Source organism: Salmo salar, chromosome 07 (assembly GCF_965601325.2).
Source record: "Salmo salar chromosome 07, fSalSal1, whole genome shotgun sequence".
In the NCBI taxonomy this organism is placed as follows: Eukaryota; Metazoa; Chordata; class Actinopteri; order Salmoniformes; family Salmonidae; genus Salmo; species Salmo salar.
Window position 1 is genome coordinate 52,505,220 of NC_138297.1, and position 21,430 is coordinate 52,526,649.

Below are 21,430 nucleotides of genomic sequence, written 5' to 3' on the forward strand. Positions count from 1 at the left end.
GAGAGTGTGTTTTCTCCACTCTGATTAAAACAGCTTTTCTGTAATCTATGTTATGATGTCACAGTGATGTGTGAGAGCTGTCTAAATGCACACAACTCATTCTTCTCTGTCAGAGAGTGGAAGGATGGCCGATAAACAAGCAGCAACATAATACAATTATTCCAAATATAATACCATTTTTCCAATTATTCCAATTGAAGGAAATCAGGAAAGACCCCCCCAAAAACATGATACACCCCCAAAAAAGCGGAAAGCTTGCTTTTACCTTCATAAGTTCCGCTCTCTAGTAAGGCTCCACTTTTCTCCAATTCCATAAACCGATCAACAGTCACAAAGTTGTAGTCCACCCCCGGGACCTCTCCTTCCTTGGGCTGCCTGGTTGTGCCTATCAGAGAGGAGAGGGGAGGAGCACAGTTACATAGTTACAATCAGGGAACTTACTAAGAAACTGTGTACACCTGCATACAGGAGAGTGGAACAAGGTAAGCATTATAGCCCAAATAGAATGAAAGAATTGTAATTCTATGGTGTGTACGTCATGACAGTACATTAAAGGGATACTTCGGGATTTTGGTTAATGAGTCAGATGATCGCGTGGATACCATTTTTATGTCAATGTGTCCATTATGAAGGAAGTTAGCGGTAGTTTTGCGAGCCAATGCTAGTTAGCTAATGAAACTACCTTTAACTTCCTTCATAAGGGACACAGAGACCCACAAATGGTATCCACGAGTTCTGACTCTGGGGAAGTAGATAAAGGGCCTCATTGCCAAAATTCCAAAGTCTCCCTTCAACAAAAGGATCCTACTTTGAAAACCTCAACGTCTCATAAAGAATCAGAACAGAACGGCCGATTAAGGACAAGCTGACCCTGAATCAGTTATATTCATGTATTCTGAGCGGGTCTCTTCGTTGCACATTTGAATTCAACTAAATACTAAAGCGCTGTACTTTGAGATGATGAGCGATGAGTCCTTCACTAGGTAACGTTACAGGAAGGTTTCAGCTGAGTGATGCAACTCCAACAAAGAGGAGAGAAATAAGTTCAATCTGCATGCAGAGTGTCAACGCCTCTCAAAGACGGTAGACACAGAGCCTCTACACAACCTCACAGGGCTGCTGTCTACATGTTATCGCGAGTGAGACGAGAACTCTAGCCTGCTAAATGCTAACAGTGGCCCCCTTTTAATCATGTTAGCATTAGCATAAGTGGCTAGTTCTCGCCACATTCGCCAGTCGATTAAGAGCATTGGGCCAGTAACTGAAAGGTCGCTGGTTAGAATCTCAGAGCCGGGCCTCCCGAGTGGTCTAAGGCACTGCATCACAGTGCTGGCTGTGCTACTAGAATTCTGGGTTCGAGTCCAGGCTCTGTCACAGCCGGCAGCGACCGGGAGACCCATGGGATTGCGCACAATTGGCCCAGCGCCGTCCGAGTTAGGGGAGGGTTTGGCTGGCAGGGATGTCCTTGTCCCATCGCGCACTAGCAACTCCTGTAGCGGGCCGGGCACATGCACACTGACACGGTCGCCAGGTGTACGGTGTTTCCTCCGACACATTGGTGCGGCTGGCTTCCGGGTTAAGTGGGCAGTGTGTCAAGAAGCAGTACGGCTTGGTTGGGTCGTGTTTCGGAGGACGCACGGCTCTCGACCTTCGCCTCTCCCGAGTCCGTACGGGAGTTGCAGCGATGGGACAAGACTATAACTACCAATTGGATACCACAAAATTGGGGAGAAAAAGGGCTAGAAGTAAAAAAAATAAAAATAAAAGAATCTCAGAGCCGACTAGGTGAAAAACCTGTTGATGTGCCCTTGAGCAAGACACTTAACCTTAATTACTCCTGTAAGTAACTCTGGATAAGAGCGTCTGCTAAATGATCCAAAATGTAAATCACATGTTTTACAAACTCTTGAGAGACAGCTGTAATTTCCAGTCAGTGTTGTGTTGTGGAGGATATGATGCTAAAGGTATATCAAGGTATAAATTAGTTCCTAAACGCTCCTGCTAGGGCGGTGTGCTAATTAGCCTGTTTGAGCACCAGAGGTTAGGCTAATTGATGCTGGCTGTGATAGCTCCAAGGTACTCCATCCCTGAGGTGTTTAACAGCTTATTCTCACATCCGTGCTAACACTGCTGTAAAAGCCTGGCCTATGGCAGCCTTTGGTGCTGGAAGAGCCTGGCCTATGGCAGCCTTTGTTACTGGAAGAGCCTGGCCTATGGCAGGCTTTGATACTGGAAGAGCCTGGCCTATGGCAGGCTTTGATACTGGAAGAGCCTGGCCTATGGCAGGCTTTGATACTGGAAGAGCCTGGCCTATGGCAGTGTTTGGTGCTGGAAGAGCCTGGCCTATGGCAGTCTTTGGTGCTGGAAGAGCCTGGTCTTTGGCAGCCTTTGGTGCTGGAAGAGCCTAGCCTATGGCAGCCTTTGGTGCTGGATGAGCCTATGGCAGCCTTTGGTGCTGGAAGAACCTGGCCTATGGCAGCCTTTGATACTGTAGAGTCTGGCATATGGCAGCCTTTGGGTCTGTTTGATACATGTGGCATGATCAGATTGGCCCCAAAAGGCAGATTGAATTCCTGCTTCACTCAATATCAGTTCCCATTAACACATTCCTCGAAAATGCCTAGATTCTGATAGGCTAGAACTGCACCACGAGGCTAGCGAGGGTAAGTGAGTGTGTGTCTGTTGAGTCAGACAGTTCATATGTCTGCGACACCATGTCACAAGATGATGCAGCCATGTGTGCCAACTTAGTCTGGTGCCACAAGCTCTTATCGCCTGTCACATGTCATTATGATGTAACAGCGGTGACGGGAGGTGCTGGATTGGTGCAAATTGAATGACTCCAAGACATTATGTCGTGACAGTCACAAGAGCTGTCTGACTCAACAGACACACACTCACTTACCCTCGCTAGCCTCGTGGTGCAGTTCTAGCCTATCGGAATCTAGGCATTTTCGAGGAATGTGTTGATGGGAACTGATATTGAGTGAAGCAGGAATTCAATCTGCATTTTGGGGCCAATCTGATCATGCCAGATGTATTGATTTTGGACTCCGCCACCCTCTCTCTCTCAATGCTGCTGACAGGGAGTCCAAGCGTGAAATAAGGTAAAGAAAAGAAAACGACTCCACCAAGACCATTAAAGCTCTTTCCAACATTGTCTTCAAGCTCAATGTTGATGAATCTGTCCTTAGATGGGAAAAGCAAACCGCTGGAGATTGCAATGGAAAACCGAAATTCTCTCAGAGTTCAGCATCAACATCAAACCATGGTGCTCCACATCAAAACACACCAGGCAGAGAGTTCTAGGTGAGGGTTGAGAGAAGAGTGGAAGGGGGCTGGTCTAGGGGCGTGAGGATGGCACATCTGAGCCATGTTGATATGTGGTGAGGAGAGGAGATGCTAGTGTGTGTGTGTGTGTGTGTGTGTGTGTGTGTGTGTGTGTGTGTGTGTGTGTGTGTGTGTGTGTGTGTATCTATGTGTGAGATACACTATGGCACTTCCAGTGCTACCCTGCATGAGGCCTGTGTAACGATAACAGATTATAACTCTCGACAGCGCTACAGAATGGCCGACACACAGCACAACACTTCAAAGGGAACCTTTGATGTCACGGAACTACTGTATAATTAGCACCGTCTTCCAGTGGGGACTTTTCTGTGGCGACACTTTCTAATAGGAGCAACCTATAATGCATGAAAGTGGTTTTCTGTACTTTCAGAGTTCTGGGTCATCTGTTAGATTTGACATTAGTGTAATATCCAAGCTGGTTTAAGAGAGACATTTGTAGTGACGATTCCCTATAAAAAGCCACTGGCACAGCAGAGAGATGTTCATAACGCGTCCAAAGAAATTGCTTTCCAACCGTAACTCTTTTCGGAGTCCCCATTTATACATCCAATACAAATATTAGCATATAAAAGTTGCCGAGGTCAAATCTATGGGCATTCTCTGTGATACGGTAGGAACTGTATGCCCTCTCCTCTTCCGTCTCTGCCAACCCTTCCTGGTCACCTGTGCTACATGTGACCAGTGAACCATGACCCCAACATATAGTGCCCTCTAGTGGACAAACAAGTTAAAATAACCATTGACAGACAACATATACAATGACATATAAACAGGTCAAAACGGCTCCTACACACCGGCCCCTATGGTTAGCCATGTAGAAATCACCACTTAGCATGATGGAGTATACACTTGCATATGTGATAACACATCCTCGATAGACTAAAGGTTCTTCTTCCCTAGACTGATCTAAGAAGCCTATACTTATCTGTAATTTACAAAAGCCCCATTGGCATACATTTACAATAAATTAGGGCCACCTACCAAATAAATCAAGCTGACATACAGTAGGTGCATTGCCCCTAGTGGGTATTTTCAAGGCTGTTCCCATGGGCATTTGGGCACCTGGGGCATTTCTAGAGTGCTGATAATTTACACTAAAGCTGTGTATTGTTGTGCTGTACAGGAAATGCTTTTTCATGTTCAACAAACATCCTACTTATTAATCTCCTGTTCGTTGGGAGGTGAAGCAAGGGGAGAGAGAGAGAGAGAGAGAGAGAGAGAGAGAGAGAGAGAGAGAGAGAGAGAGAGAGATTAAGAGAACACAGACAATTCATCAGAGGGGAAGCCAGGATTTTTACTGGAGCAATCTGCAAACAATGCCGAGAATAACACAAACAGATTACCAGAGATAACTGTGGCGGATACCCAGCTATTTGTCCCGCGGTACGACGCTGTAATGACTCAGAAGCGGCTGTTGTCTTTCCACGTACAAAATGTTCCCTGGAACTCCCGGGGAGCGGAGAGGGGAGTAGGGGATGAGAGAATAAGGGAAAGAGATAGCGAGAGAGAAAACAATAATGATGTCTGAACATCTCTTCCTCTCCGCTGAGCAAGGGAGAGAGAGAGAGAGAGAGAGAGAGAGAGAGAGAGAGAGAGAGAGAGAGAGAGAGAGAGAGAGAGAGTGAATGTGAAGGGTCTGTGAGGAGAAGGCGTGGAGATGAAGCATGTCTCACGTAGTAGACTAGAGTTGCAGCGTGGGCAGTAGAGCTGCCTGCCAGCCAGGCCTCTACTACTCTCCCATCTCTCCCATGGCTCTCTCCCTACACTACAGTTATATCCATCCATAGGGTTTCATAGCCAGGGGACAATAGATCAGCTCTTAACACATCCAGCTTAGTACCATTGTCCAGTAATGGATCCCGGGTCAGGGCATCTAGCCTGTGTTGTTTTAAATCCAAACCCATTCAACAATGCACTTCAGTGGAATAAATGTACCCAGCCAGAAGAGCAGCCATCTGCGCATTGCACTTCATATGTCATGCATTAACATTACCCTTAAGTATATCTACACTGTTTAACATCGCTGATTGGCAGAGGCATCGGTAACTGGATCACAACTATGTGAATCCATGTGTGTTGTGTCCCAAATGGTACCCTATTCCCTATATAGTGCACTACTTTAGACCAGAGCCCTATTCCCTATATAGTGCACTACCTTTGACCCAGGCCCACTGGGCCCATAGGGCTCCGGTCAAAAGAAATGCACTACATCGCAGCCCACGACTGTTAAATGAGTGTGTCAGACCATCTGCAAGTGGAAATATTGGCTCCAACTTCAAACACTGCTGGGATGGCAGTGCAACAGAGGTCTGGTTCAGTGAGTGCATATCCCCAGGCTTTGGAGAGAAATAGTAAGATATACTACGTCCAGACTTCAATCTCTCTCCCAAGATACTATATCAACCCTCAAGCAGCTATGATCAAGCCACAGCTACTATGGCAAGAGATAGAAAAGCACAGGGAGAAATATCCCCTTCTCTAAGTGTGTAGAGAGTGTCTAGAGCTTAGGGACACACTGCGTTATGTCCCTGCCTGGTCTCTCTCTGGTCCTCCTCTTGTCCTGAGGCTGCAGACCACATGTCACCTCACAGGTCTCCAGCCATCCATCAATCAGAGGAGAGTGAGAAAGACACCACAGGACCAGAAGACCCTTTCAAAGCATCGTTATAGCGCATCCCTGACCTCTCTCAGTCTGACCTCTCCCCCTCCCTCTCTCCATCTTGGAGAGCAGCTATTACAGTCAGTGTGGTTTTAGAACTAGCCAACGTGATGTGACAGACTGCAGAAGAAGACTTGAGGCTGTACCTCTGTTCATCCTGCTTACCTTCTCCTCTCCTTACACATATGCTAGCCTTCAGACTGCATTAAAAGACCATATGTTGCCAGCAGCAGCGGCTGCTGCTTTCACAGCTAGTCGAAGGCCTTGCTTACTGAGATACAGACACACAGAGACAGGCTTGACCTCTGAATCTCATATACTTGTTGTACTCTGTCCCTGACAAACAACATGCAGCTAGTTTCAAAACAGCCTTGAGTTTCACTTAGCAAGCCACTTCTGGGAGAAACTGTTCCATGTCAAATTGAAATCTCCAGCTCCACTGCCTCCAGTAGTCAGACCCAGTGTGTGTGTCAATGGGCTGCAGTGGGGCCGGGATATGGGGACTGTGTGGGCAGGAGCTGGTGATGGGATCAGCTTCCGGTTGGCTGGGTAAAGCCCCACTAGGCCCAGTGTGTTGTGACAGTGTGTCAGTCAGGCCTGTGCTGTGGGCCCTCTGGCTGGAGGTGCTCAGTAGCCCCCTCTATTCACTTCCCTAATCCCCCTGTTATGACAGCGAGAGATGGCGTCAACGTGCCCCATTGTCCAGATTCTAATCTAACCCGTTAGCCAATTAGGAAATGGCCAGCCTTCCTAATGCCTGGGAATTAGTGGGATGGATTACGGTGCCATTCAGTGCTGTCCGGCCGCCACGGGAGACCGGGAGTCGGGTAACGTGGGCTGAAGAGGGCTGAGCGAGGGTGCTGACGAAAAGCTGCTTTCGCCCGCACTTTCTGTTCATTGGTGGCGGTGGCAACACACGGCCACTTAGCCGTGGATGTGCTTAGTCACTGTTTTCATAGACTGCTGCCTTAATCAACCTGATTAGATGTCTGATACACTTCAATAAAACTTCATTGAACTAAGAGAGAGAGAGAGAGAGAGAGAGAGAGAGAGAGAGAGAGAGAGAGAGAGAGAGAGAGAGAGAGAGAGAGCGCAATATGTGAGAAAGAAGGTTGCATTTTCATTGGGGGATACAGTAGCACAAATGATTAACAGGCACATATCCCTATCCCATCACACAACAACAGAGTGCTTTTGTTCTCAGGCGCAGTGAGGTAAAAGACACGTGGTGGCTCTCCTTCAACATGTCTGAGGTTTTACTAAACTAATCTGCCTATTGATGATCAGTAATGTGGGATTGATTGAGGGACCTGAGCATCAACAGAACCCCTCTGAGGCCCGTTGGCATGACAAGAGCAGGTCCTCCGCCCCACTCGCCTTTCCCAGAATTGCGTTAATGGATTGGCCCTCCTGGAGGTGATGGTGGACAGCCGTGTGATGTGGCCTGGAGTTATCGATGACTGACCTCTCAGAGACCTCGTGAGAGAGAAAGAGAGAGACAGAGATGGAAGGAGAGATGGAAAGAGAGAAAGCGAGAGAGAGGAGGGAGAGAGATCGAGAAGGATAGAGAGAGAGATGGAGTAAGTAGGGGGAGCGAGAAAGAGAGGTTGAGGAGGAAGGAAAGAGACGGAGGGAGAAAGAAAGAAAGACAGAAAGATGGAGATTGAGAGGGAGCACTGACTTGATCATCTCATTGAAGGCTGTAAAACCCTCAGGGTCAAAGGTATGAATCTGCCAGCTCAGCTTCACTCATAATTACACACCAGAACACTATTAATACATAGCACTGTACCATCACACAGGAACACTACTACTACCTAGCATTGTACCATCACACAGGAACACTACTACTACCTAGCATTGTACCATCACACAGGAACACTATTACTACCTAGCATTGTACCATCACACAGGAACACTATTACCTAGCTATATACCATCACACAGGAACACTACTACTACCTAGCAATGTACCATCACACAGGATCACTATTACCTATCATTGTACCATCACACAGGATCACTATTACCTATCATTGTACCATCACACAGGAACACTATTACTACCTAGCATTGTACCATCACACAGGAACACTACTACTACCTAGCATTGTACCATCACACAGGAACACTACTATTACCTATCATTGTACCATCACACAGGAACACTATTACTACCTAGCAATGTACCATCACACAGGAACACTATTACTACCTAGCAATGTACCATCACACAGGAACACTATTTATTACCTAGCTATATACCATCACACAAGATCACTATTACCTAGCATTGTACCATCACACAGGAACACTATTACTACCTAGCAATGTACCATCACACAGGAACACTATTACTACCTAGCAATGTACCATCACACAGGAACACTATTACTACCTAGCATTGTACCATCACACAGGAACACTATTACTACCTAGCATTGTACCATCACACAGGATCACTATTACCTAGCTATATACCATTACACAGGATCACTACTATTACCTATCATTGTACCATCACACAGGATCACTATTACCTAGCTATATACCATTACACAGGAACACTACTATTACCTATCATTGTACCATCACACAGGAACACTATTACTACCTAGCATTGTACCATCACACAGGATCACTATTACCTAGCATTGTACCATCAAACATGAACACTATTTATTACCTAGCTAAATACCATCACACAAGATCACTATTACCTAGCTATATACCATCACACAAGATCACTATTACCTAGCTATATACCATCACACAGGAACACTACTATTACCTATCATTGTACCATCACACAGGAACACTATTACTACCTAGCATTGTACCACCACACAGGATCACTATTACCTAGCATTGTACCATCAAACATGAACACTATTTATTACCTAGCTATATACCATCACACAAGATCACTATTACCTAGCTATATACCATCACACAGGAACACTACTATTACCTATCATTGTACCATCACACAGGAACACTATTACTACCTAGCATTGTACCATCACACAGGAACACTATTACCTAGCTATATACCATCACACAGGAACACTACTACTACCTAGCAATGTACCATCACACAGGAACACTATTACTACCTAGCATTGTACCATCACACAGGATCACTATTACTACCTAGCATTGTACCATCACACAGGATCACTATTACCTATCATTGTACCATCACACAGGAACACTACTACTACCTATCATTGTACCATCACACAGGAACACTACTATTACCTATCAATGTACCATCACACAGGAACACTACTACTACCTAGCTATATACCATCACACAGGAACACTACTACTACCTATCATTGTACCATCACACAGGAACACTACTATTACCTATCAATGTACCATCACACAGGAACACTATTACTACCTAGCAATGTACCATCACACAGGAACACTATTACTACCTAGCATTGTACCATCACACAGGAACACTATTACTACCTAGCATTGTACCATCACACAGGATCACTATTACCTAGCTATATACCATTACACAGGAACACTACTATTACCTATCATTGTACCATCACACAGGAACACTATTACTACCTAGCATTGTACCATCACACAGGATCACTATTACCTAGCATTGTACCATCAAACATGAACACTATTTATTACCTAGCTATATACCATCACACAAGATCACTATTACCTAGCTATATACCATCACACAGGAACCTTAATACTACCTAGCATTGTACCATCACACAGGAACACTATTACCTAGCATTGTACCATCACACAGGAACACTACTACTACCTAGCATTGTACCATCACACAGGAACACTATTACCTAGCTATATACCATCACACGGGAACACTATTACCTAGCATTGTACCATCACACAGGAACACTATTACCTAGCTATATACCATCACACAGGAACACTATTACCTAGCATTGTACCATCACACAGGAACACTATTACCTAGCTATATACCATCACACAAGATCACTATTACCTAGCTATATACCATCACACAAGATCACTATTACCTAGCTATATACCATCACACAAGATCACTATTACCTAGCTATATACCATCACACAAGATCACTATTACCTAGCATTGTACCATCAAACAGGAACACTATTTATTACCTAGCTATATACCATCACACAGGAACACTATTACTACCTAGCATTGTACCATCACACAGGATCACTATTACTACCTAGCATTGTACCATCACACAGGAACACTACTACTACCTAGCATTGTACCATCACACAGGAACACTATTACTACCTAGCATTGTACCATCACACAGGAACACTACTACTACCTAGCATTGTACCATCACACAGGAACACTACTACTACCTAGCATTGTACCATCACACAGGAACACTATTACTACCTAGCATTGTACCATCACACAGGAACACTATTACTACCTAGCATTGTACCATCACACAGGAACACTACTACTACCTAGCATTGTACCATCACACAGGAACACTACTACTACCTAGCATTGTACCATCACACAGGAACACTACTATTACCTAGCATTGTACCATCACACAGGAACACTACTACTACCTAGCAATGTACCATCACACAGGAACACTACTACTACCTAGCAATGTACCATCACACAGGAACACTACTACTACCTAGCATTGTACCATCACACAGGAACACTATTACTACTTAGCATTGTACCATCACTGATGACTGGGGGGCCATGGACGTTATATCTACAATGTAAGACAAATGACAGTTTGTACATTACAGTGTTACCTTTAGGAGTAGCTGCAAGACATCCATTGATACATTTGTTGCGAGTTATCTGACCATTGAGATATTCTTTGAGTGGAAGGCTGTTACAGTACAAGCCATCCCCATGTCCATCTCCAACATGCGACTCAGTCCATAGCCATGCTATTCAATGGTCTGTAATGGTCTGCATAGCAGCATCCTGTTGGAATGTCTGAAGCCATTACCTTCTATTAAATGAGTGAGAGTGGAAGCTCCTTTCACTGGCGGTCACATATCAGTCTCTTGCCACTGAGATGTAAGACCAAGGATATAGTAGAGAGGACTCAGGTACACTGGGGTTTGTGTCTGATACAGACAGCAATGTGTTAGCTGCAGCGATAACATTGACACCAATAGGATTGTCCGTCCTCTACCAGCTCTATCAGAAAAACTCAACTGAAAGTTATTTTAAGTCCAGTAAAAAAGGCTTAATCTGAGTCTGGGAAACCAGTCTTAAAAGTCTATCTAATGCCAGTCCCAGATCAAACCACATTCAGATCTCTCAGTGAAAGATTCTGCTAAAACTACTGAAGCTAAGAAGAGTGGAAGTGAAGTTTTCCCTAGTCCCTCTAGCTGTGCCTGGGAATCTGGGGAGCCAGCCCCACTCAGGCAGCAGTCAAACAGAGACGTGAGTGATTAAGCAACCTGGAGACGTTGACAGTGACAGATTGGTTATTCATCCAGCTTGTCATCAGAGGCTTCCAGTACTTGGGGGGGTTCATCCTCAGTGTTTTGGTGGAATCTTAAGTCTGATACCAAACTCCCTCAAGTAACTGTCTACAGTACAAACAACATTCCTTGTAACAAAACAAGCCAAACAATGTTGAGCAAACATTTCACAATCCAGCACCATCATACTTTCTGTAAAAGTCAGTTTTCTGACATGGAAATGTTATATTCCACATTCCACCATGTACATTGCATGTACAGTACCTACCCCTAAAGAAAGACTTGATCATGGTGTCTGTGTCCTTGTGGAACAGGCTGACGCTCAGAACATGTATTCTCCTCCTCTCCTCCTTCCAGGGTTCTGTAATCTTTCATCACATTTCAGACATCCCTTTGGTCTCGCTCTGCATCTGAGCCTCGAGAGAATCAAAGCAGTCACTTTTGGTGTTACAGTTTGACACAATAATTCTGTAACCTGGAGACACTTGACAGCAAATACAGAGGTGCTTGGAGGCGCTAGGCATCCACTCAAACCAGTCCCTTTAATCTGGGGAGATCCAAAAACAAGAGAAAAGACAACAACGCTTTCTTTCCCCTCACAGCTGTTTCACTCTGTATCCATGGACGACAGGAGCTTCGTCATACACACACACAGCCCAACCCAGGCAGGTATGGAGAGAGGGAGGGAGATAGATGGAGAGAGAGAGAGAGAGAGAGAAAGAGAGGGATGGAGAGATAGACACACACACTGACACACACATACACACACAGATTGGGGGCGAGCTGATGTCATCTGTTTGGATGTGTGGCCCCGGGGGTGTGTGTGTGTGTGTGTGTGTGTGTGTGTGTGTGTGTGTGTGTGTGTGTGTGTGTGTGTGTGTGTGTGTGCGTGCGTGCGTGCGTGCGTGCGTGCGTGTGTGTGTGCGCCTGTGTCTCTGTGCAGCGCAGACACAGTGGGACTTATGGTGGATGTGAAAGTGCTGCTGTCAGCTTAATCCTCACACTGCAGCCAGAGATGTCCCTATCCCGGCCAGAGACCACATTACCACCCAATGACACAATCTGTTTGTCAGGGACGCCTGCCTGCCTGTCTCCATGGCTGTCTACCTGCCTGCCTACTCTGATTCAGTTATAACACCCTATCACAGCCAGTTAGGCCTGTAGCTTAGGGCGGCCATACTAGCAGACAACAGGTCCACATACCACCATGACCCTATTTGGTTCCATGGCCGAGCTCTGGATTGCTCCATTGCTTTCTGAAATGGTTTTCACCCAGGTCGTTTATTTGCTACAGCCCTACAGTCATGGGAGCCATTTTGTCAGTTTGGATTGAAGCGTTAGAGTCTCTTGAGTCCTGCTTGGGATTTGAACCCATTACTGTGTTGGGTCAGAGGGGGAAATAATCAGCGCTCTACATGATGGCAATCATCCACACAGCAACCTCTGACCCTTTAAATCCAGAGGTTGAGCCACACCAGGAGCCTCTATCACCACCAGCTGTATGTGTGTGTCTCGCTCTGTTTGTGTGTTGTGTGAGTGTGTGTATTTGCTATTCATGTGAGTGTGTGTATTTTCTATTCATGTGTGTGCATTTACTGTGTGTGTGTGTGTGTGTGTGTGTGTGTGTGTGTGTGTGTGTGTGTGTGTGTGTGTGTGTGTGTGTGTGTGTGTGTGTGTGTGTGTGTGTGTGTGTGTGTGTGTATTTACTGTGTGTGTGCTCAGTGATTTCCAAGATGGCGTAGCAGTTGGACGTGTGTTTGTCTTGTCCCATGTAAATAGTCAGTTTTTCCATATATATTTTAATCTCACTTTCCACCTACGATCTAAATATACTTTCCTGCAACCCACCCCACCCAATGCTATTAGCTAGTAGTCACTGTTATCCACGGCTAGCGGACCTCAGTCAATACCTGCCAGTCTGCACAGCGCGATATCGGTCTGCTTTTCTCCACCACATCACCGGATTCCTGCCGCAAGCTCTGGGCTATTACACCGGATCATCGCAGCTAACTCGCTGCAATCGAGTGGCTACCGCTGGCTAACGCCTCTGTCCCGAAGAAAGCATCAGTTAGCTTTGAGCTAGCCTCGAGCTAGGCCCATCTCCAGGCTAGCCGAAGAGGTATAACAGCTAATTCATGGGCTACAATACCTCTTTTGCCAATTGGCCTGGACCCTTTATTGCCGACATGGAGCCCCACCGATCCATTCAACAGGCTTTTCCATTGCGTTGTCACCGATGACCCATCTGCTAGCCCCGGCCCGCTAGCTTTCTGAACGCCGTGCCTCCCGCTCGCCAAGCATAGTAGCGACTACAGAACGGCCCCCGGACTCACCTATTGCTGCTCATTGGACCCTATGATCATTCGGCTACACATGCCTCTCTCTAATGTCAATATGCCTTGTTTTCTGCTGTTTCGGTTAGTTCTTATTGTTTTATTTCACTGTAGAGCCCCTAGTCCAGCTCAACATGCCTTAGATAGCTTTTTTGTCACACACCCCACACATGGGGAGACCTCACCTGGCTTAGCTGTCTCCAGAGATGTCTCCAGAGATGCAAGCTCTCTCATCATCACTCAATGCCTAGGTTTACCCCCACTGTACTCACATCCTACCATACCCTTGTCTGTACATTATGCCGTGAATCTATTCTACCACTCCCAGTAATCTGCCCCTTTTATTCTCTGTTCCCAACGCACTAGACGACCAGTTCTTATAGCCTTTAGCTGTACCCTTATCCTACTCCTCCTCTGTTTCTCTGGTGATGTAGATGTTAACCCAGGCCCTGTAGCCCTCAGCATCACACCTATGCCCCAGGCGCACTCATTTGTTTACTTCTGTAACCGTAAAAGCCTTGGTTTCATGCATGTTAACATCAGAAGCCTTCTCCCTAAATGTATTTTATTCACTGCTTTAGCACACTCCACAAACCCTGATGTTCTTGCCGTGTCTGAATCCTGGCTTAGGAAGGCCACCAAAAATTCAGACATTTCCATCCCCAACTACAACATTTTCCGTCAAGATAGAACTGCCAAAGGGGACGGAGTTGCAATCTACTGCAGAGATAGCTTGTAGAGTTCTGTCATACTATCCAGGTCTGTGCCCAAACAGTTTGAGCTTCTACTTAAAAAAATCCACCTTTCCATCAATAAGTCTCTCACTGTTGACGCTTGTTATAGACCCCCCTCAGCCCCCTGCTGTGCCCTGGACACCATATGTGAATTGATTGCGCCCCATTTTTCTTCAGAGTTCGTACTGTTAGGTGACCTAAACTGGGATAGGTTTAACACCCCGGCCATCCTACAATCTAAGCTAGATGCCCTCAATCTCACACAAATTATCAAGGAACCTACCAGGTACAACACTAAATCCGTAAACATGGGTGCCCTCATAGATATCATCCTGACCAACTTGCCCTCTAAATACACCTCTGCTGTCTTCAACCAGGATCTCAGCAATCACTGCCTCATTGCCTGCGTCCGTAAGGGGCCCGCGGTCAAACGACCACCCCTCATCACTGTCAAACGCTCCCTAAAACACTTCAGCAAGCAGGCCTTTCTAATCGACCTGGCCCGGGTATCCTGGAAGGATATTGACCTCATCCCGTCAGTATAGGTGCCTGGTTGTTCTTTAAAAGTGCTTTCCTCACCATCTTAAATAAGCATGCCCCTTCAGAAAATGCAGAATTAAGAACAGATATAGCCCTTGGTTTACTCCAGACTTGACTGCCCTTGACCAGCAAAAAACATCCTGTGGCGTACTGTATTAGCATCGAATAGCCCCCGCGATATGCAACTTTCAGGGAAGTCAGGAACCAATATACACAGTCAGTTAGGAAAGCTAAGGCTAACATTTTCAAACAGAAATTTGCATCCTGTAGCACTAATTCCAAAAGGTTTTGGGACACCGTAAAGTCCATGGAGAATAAGAGCACCTCCTCCCAGCTGTCCACTGCACTGAGGCTAGGAAATATTGTCACCACCGATAAATCTACAATAATCGAGAATTTCAAGAAGCATTTTTCTACGGCTGGCCATGCTTTCCACCTGGCTACCCCTACCCCGGCCAACAGCTCTGCATCCCCCCGCAGCAACTTGGCCAAGGCCCCCCCTCCCCCGCCCGCTTCTCCACCCAAATCCAGATAGCTGATGTTCTGAAAGAGCTGAAAAAATCTGGATCCCTACAAATCAGCTGGGCTAGACAATCTGGACATTCTCTTTCTAAAATGATCCGCTAAAATTGTTGCAAACCTCTCTTTCGTATCGTCTGAGATCCCTAAAGATTGGAAAGCTGCCGCGGTCATCCCCCTCTTCAAAGGGGGAGACACTCTAGACCCAAACTGTTACAGACCTATATCCATCCTGCCCTGCCTTTCTAAAGTCTTCGAAAGCCAAGTTAACAAACAGATCACCGACCATTTCGAATCCCAGCAGGTATATTTCACTGGTCATCCCCAAAGCCAACACTTCTTTGGCCGCCTTTCCTTCCAGTTCTCTGCTGCCAATGACTCGAACAAATTGCAAAAATCACTGAAGCTGGAGACTTATATCTCCCTCACTAACTTTAAGCATCAGATGTCAGATCGGCTTACCGATCACTGTACCTGTACACAGCCCATCTGTAAGTAGCACACCCAACTACCTCATCCCCATATTGTTATTATTATTTATTTTACTCTTTTGCACCCCAGTATCTCTACTTGCACATCATCATCTGCACATCCATCACTCCAGTGTTAATGCTAAATTGTAATTATTTCGCCACTGTGGCCTATTTATTGCCTTACCTCCCTAACCTTACTACCTTGGCACACACTGTACATAGATGTTTCTATTGTGTCTTTGATTGTACGTTTGTTTATCCCATGTGTAACTCTGTGTTGTTGTTTTTGTCACACTGCTTTGCTTTATCTTGGCCAGGTCGCAGTTGAAAATAAGAACTTGTTCTCAACTAGCCTACCTGGTTAAATAAATAAAGGTGAAATAAACATTTTAAAAAGTGATGGGAGGAGGGGCGATCTACTGGTCGTGGCAGATAGGAGACACAGATGAGACGAGACAGGGGAATTCACATCATACTAGTAGTGGGAGATGTGGCAGGTCAGTAAACTAGAGGGGGAATTCACATCATACTAGTAGTGGGAGATGTGGCAGGTCAGTAAACTAGAGGGGGAATTCACATTATACTAGTAGTGAGAGATGTGGCAGGTCAGTAAACTAGAGAGGGAATTCACATCATACTAGTAGTGGGAGATGTGGCAGGTCAGTAAACTAGAGGGGGAATTCACATCATACTAGTAGTGGGAGATGTGGCAGGTCAGTAAACCAGAGAGGGAATTCACATCATACTAGTAGTGAGAGATGTGGCAGGTTAGTAAACTAGAGGGGGAATTCACATCATACTAGTAGTGGGAGATGTGGCAGGTCAGTAAACTAGAGGGGGAATTCACATCATACTAGTAGTGGGAGATGTGGCAGGTCAGTAAACTAGAGGGGGAATTCACATCATACTAGTAGTGAGAGATGTGGCAGGTCAGTAAACTAGAGGGGGAATTCACATCATACTAGTAGTGAGAGATGTGGCAGGTTAGTAAACTAGAGGGGGAATTCACATCATACTAGTAGTGGGAGATGTGGCAGGTCAGTAAACTAGAGGGGGAATTCACATCATACTAGTAGTGAGAGATGTGGCAGGTCAGTAAACTAGAGGGGGAATTCACATCATACTAGTAGTGGGAGATGTGGCAGGTCAGTAAACTAGAGGGGGAATTCACATCATACTAGTAGTGAGAGATGTGGCAGGTCAGTAAACTAGAGGGGGAATTCACATCATACTAGTAGTGAGAGATGTGGCAGGTTAGTAAACTAGAGGGGGAATTCACATCATACTAGTAGTGGGAGATGTGGCAGGTTAGTAAACTAGAGGGGGAATTCACATCATACTAGTAGTGAGAGATGTGGCAGGTCAGTAAAACTAGAGAGGGAATTCACATCATACTAGTAGTGGGAGATGTGGCAGGTCAGTAAACTAGAGGGGGAATTCACATCATACTAGTAGTGGGAGATGTGGCAGGTCAGTAAACTAGAGAGGGAATTCACATCATACTAGTAGTGGGAGATGTGGCAGGTTAGTAAACTAGAGGGGGAATTCACATCATACTAGTAGTGAGAGATGTGGCAGGTCAGTAAACTAGAGGGGGAATTCACATCATACTAGTAGTGGGAGATGTGGCAGGTCAGTAAACTAGAGAGGGAATTCACATCATACTAGTATTGGGAGATGTGGCAGGTTAGTAAACTAGAGGGGGAATTCACATCATACTAGTAGTGGGAGATGTGGCAGGTTAGTAAACTAGAGGGGGAATTCACATCATACTAGTAGTGGGAGATGTGGCAGGTCAGTAAACTAGAGGGGGAATTCACATCATACTAGTAGTGGGAGATGTGGCAGGTCAGTAAACTAGAGGGGGAATTCACATCATACTAGTATTGAGAGATGTGGCAGGTCAGTAAACTAGAGGGGGAATTCACATCATACTAGTAGTGGGAGATGTGGCAGGTCAGTAAACTAGAGAGGGAATTCACATCATACTAGTAGTGAGAGATGTGGCAGGTCAGTAAACTAGAGGGGAATTCACATCATACTAGTAGTGGGAGATGTGGCAGGTCAGTAAACTAGAGGGGGACTTCACATCATACTAGTATTGAGAGATGTGGCAGGTCAGTAAACTAGAGGGGGAATTCACATCATACTAGTAGTGGGAGATGTGGCAGGTCAGTAAACTAGAGGGGGAATTCACATCATACTAGTATTGAGAGATGTGGCAGGTCAGTAAACTAGAGGGGGAATTCACATCATACTAGTAGTGGGAGATGTGGCAGGTTAGTAAACTAGAGGGGGAATTCACATCATACTAGTAGTGGGAGATGTGGCAGGTTAGTAAACTAGAGGGGGAATTCACATCATACTAGTAGTGGGAGATGTGGCAGGTCAGTAAACTAGAGAGGGAATTCACATCATACTAGTAGTGAGAGATGTGGCAGGTCAGTAAACTAGAGAGGGAATTCACATCATACTAGTAGTGGGAGATGTGGCAGGTCAGTAAACTAGAGGGGGAATTCACATCATACTAGTAGTGGGAGATGTGGCAGGTCAGTAAACTAGAGGGGGAATTCACATCATACTAGTAGTGGGAGATGTGGCAGGTCAGTAAACTAGAGGGGGAATTCACATCATACTAGTAGTGGGAGATGTGGCAGGTCAGTAAACTAGAGGGGGAATTCACATCATACTAGTAGTGGGAGATGTGGCAGGTCAGTAAACTAGAGGGGGAATTCACATCATACTAGTATTGAGAGATGTGGCAGGTCAGTAAACTAGAGGGGGAATTCACATCATACTAGTAGTGGGAGATGTGGCAGGTCAGTAAACTAGAGAGGGAGGAGTTTAACAATGTTCATGGCATCCCTTTACAATGAGAAGTTTTCCCTGTCGTTCCCTGACATTTGCTTAATGGCTGCTCCAATTAGGGAGGAACGTGGCGACACACACACACACACACACACACACACACACACACACACACACACACACACACACACACACACACACACACACACACGCGCACACACACACACACACACACAGAGGAGCGTGGTGGAGTAGAGAGGTAGAGATACAGGGTTTTCCCTGAAGCCCTCTCCTGTCTCTAGTAGCTCCAGCATAGCAACCACAGACTATCAGAGGTGTATACAGGATCACTTCAGAGAGGGAACAGCCATTTATTGCATATCACGTCCCTCTTGAGTGACTGGAGTTTGTGAAATGTGTGAAATGGTTACACTCATGTAGATAGGCAGATAGATGGGTAACAATGGTTTTTGGGTGACGGTTGGTGATGTGTTCAGCGGGTCCCTGGTTCGAGCCCAGGTTGGGACAAGGAGAGGGACAGAAGCAACACTGTTACATCAGCAACACACACAACTTGAAACACAGCATTCTTGGTGATGATTTCAAATGGTACTTGGAAGGATTAAGCTATACAAGTATGTGACATTTAGATCTCAACATACACTGCTATACACCACAACAGTAGCATACTGAGAATACAGTCGTGGCCAAACGTTTTGAGAATGACACAAATATTAATTTCCACAAAGTTTTCTGCTTCAGTGTCTTTAGATATTTTTGTCAGATGATACTATGGAATACTGAAGTATAATTACAAGCATTTCATAAATGTCAAAGGCTTTTATTGACAATTACATGAAGTTGATGCAAAGAGTCAATATTTTCAGTGTTGACCCTTCTTTTTCAAGACCTTTGCAATCCGCCCTGGCATGCTGTCAATTAGCTTCTGGGCCACGTCCTGACTGATGGCAGCCCATTCTTGCATAATCAATGCTTGGAGTTTGTCAGAATTTGTGGGTTTTTGTTTGTCCACCTGCCTCTTGAGGATTGACCACAAGTTCTCAATGGGATTAAGGTCTGGGGAGTTTCCTGGCCATGGACCCAAAATATCTATGTTTTGTTCCCCAAGCCACTTAGTTATCACTTTTGCCTTATGGCAAGGTGCTCCATCATGCTGGAAAAGGCCTTATTCGTCACCAAACTGTTCCTGGATGGTTGGGAGAAGTTGCTCTCGGAGGATGTGTTGGTACTATTCTTTATTCATGGCTGTGTTCTTAGGCAAAATTATGAGTGAGCCCACTCCCTTGGCTGAGAAGCAACCCCACACATGAATGGTCTCAGGATGCTTTACTGTTGGCATGACACAGGACTGATGGTAGTGCTCACCTTGTCTTCTCCGGACAAGCTTTTTTCCGGATGCCCCAAACAATCGGAAAGGGGATTCATCAGAGAAAATGACTTTACCTCAGTCCTCAGCAGTTCAATCCCTGTACCTTTTGCAGAATATCAGTCTGTCCCTGATGTTTTTCCTGGAGAGAACTGGCTTTTTTGCTGCCGTTCTTGACACCAGGCCATCCTGAAAAAGTCTTCGCCTCACTGTGCGTGCAGATGCACTCACACCTGCCTGCTGCCATTCCTGAGCAAGCTCTGTACTGGTGGTGCCCCGATCCTGCAGCTGAATCAACTTTAGGAGACGGTCCTGGCGCTTGCTGGACATTCTTGGGCGCCCTGAAGCCTTCTTCACAACAATTGAACCGCTCTCCTTGAAGTTCTTGATGATCCGATAAATGGTTGATTTAGGTGCAATCTTACTGGCAGCAATATCCTTGCCTGTGAAGCCCTTTTTTGCAAAGCAATGATGATGGCACATGTTTCCTTGCAGGTAGCCATGGTTGACAGAGGAAGAACAATGATTCCAAGCACCACCCTCCTTTTGAAGCTTCCAGTCTGTTATTCGAACTCAATCAGCATGACAGAGTGATCTCTAGCCTTGTCCTCGTCAACATCACACCTGTGTTAACGAGAGAATCAATGGCATGATGTCAGCTGGTCCTTTTGTGGCAGGGCTGAAATGCAGTGGAAAGGTTTTTGGGGGATTCAGTTCATTTGCATGGCAAAGAGGGACTTTGCAATTAATTGCAATTCATCTGATCACTCTTCATACCATTCTGGAGTATATGCAAATTTCCATCATACAAACTGGGGCAGCCGACTTTGTGAAAATGGATATTTGTGTCATTCTCAAAACTTTTGGCCACGACTGTACATTGAATCAATTTACACAGTGTAAATGCAAAAACACGGATTTTGCTGATAGCTGCTTTATTGAGGAAGGTTTGACGTACTTTGACTGTGATATGTGGTTGTCCTTCATGGCTACCTGCAGTTGAATGCCCTAACTGTAAGTCGCTCTCGATGAGAGCATCTGCTAAATGACTCAAATATCAGCGTGATGTAATGGATCCTATCATCTCAAACGAAACCAGGCTACATGATGTGAAACAACCAAGAGTAACTGACCCCAAACTTAGT

At 45.5% G+C, this 21,430-nt stretch overlaps 1 protein-coding gene across 1 annotated transcript in view; it reads right to left on the reverse strand.

Moving 5' to 3' along the window:
* Positions 1 to 21,430, reverse strand: part of LOC145850357 (membrane-associated guanylate kinase, WW and PDZ domain-containing protein 2) — a 184,672-nt gene that overhangs the window by 14,208 nt on the left and 149,034 nt on the right. Inside the window, exon 3 of the mRNA XM_045722163.2 lies at positions 266 to 385. Within this exon, the coding sequence (XP_045578119.2) occupies positions 266 to 385 (120 nt within the window). The remainder of the gene's footprint in view (positions 1 to 265; positions 386 to 21,430) is intronic.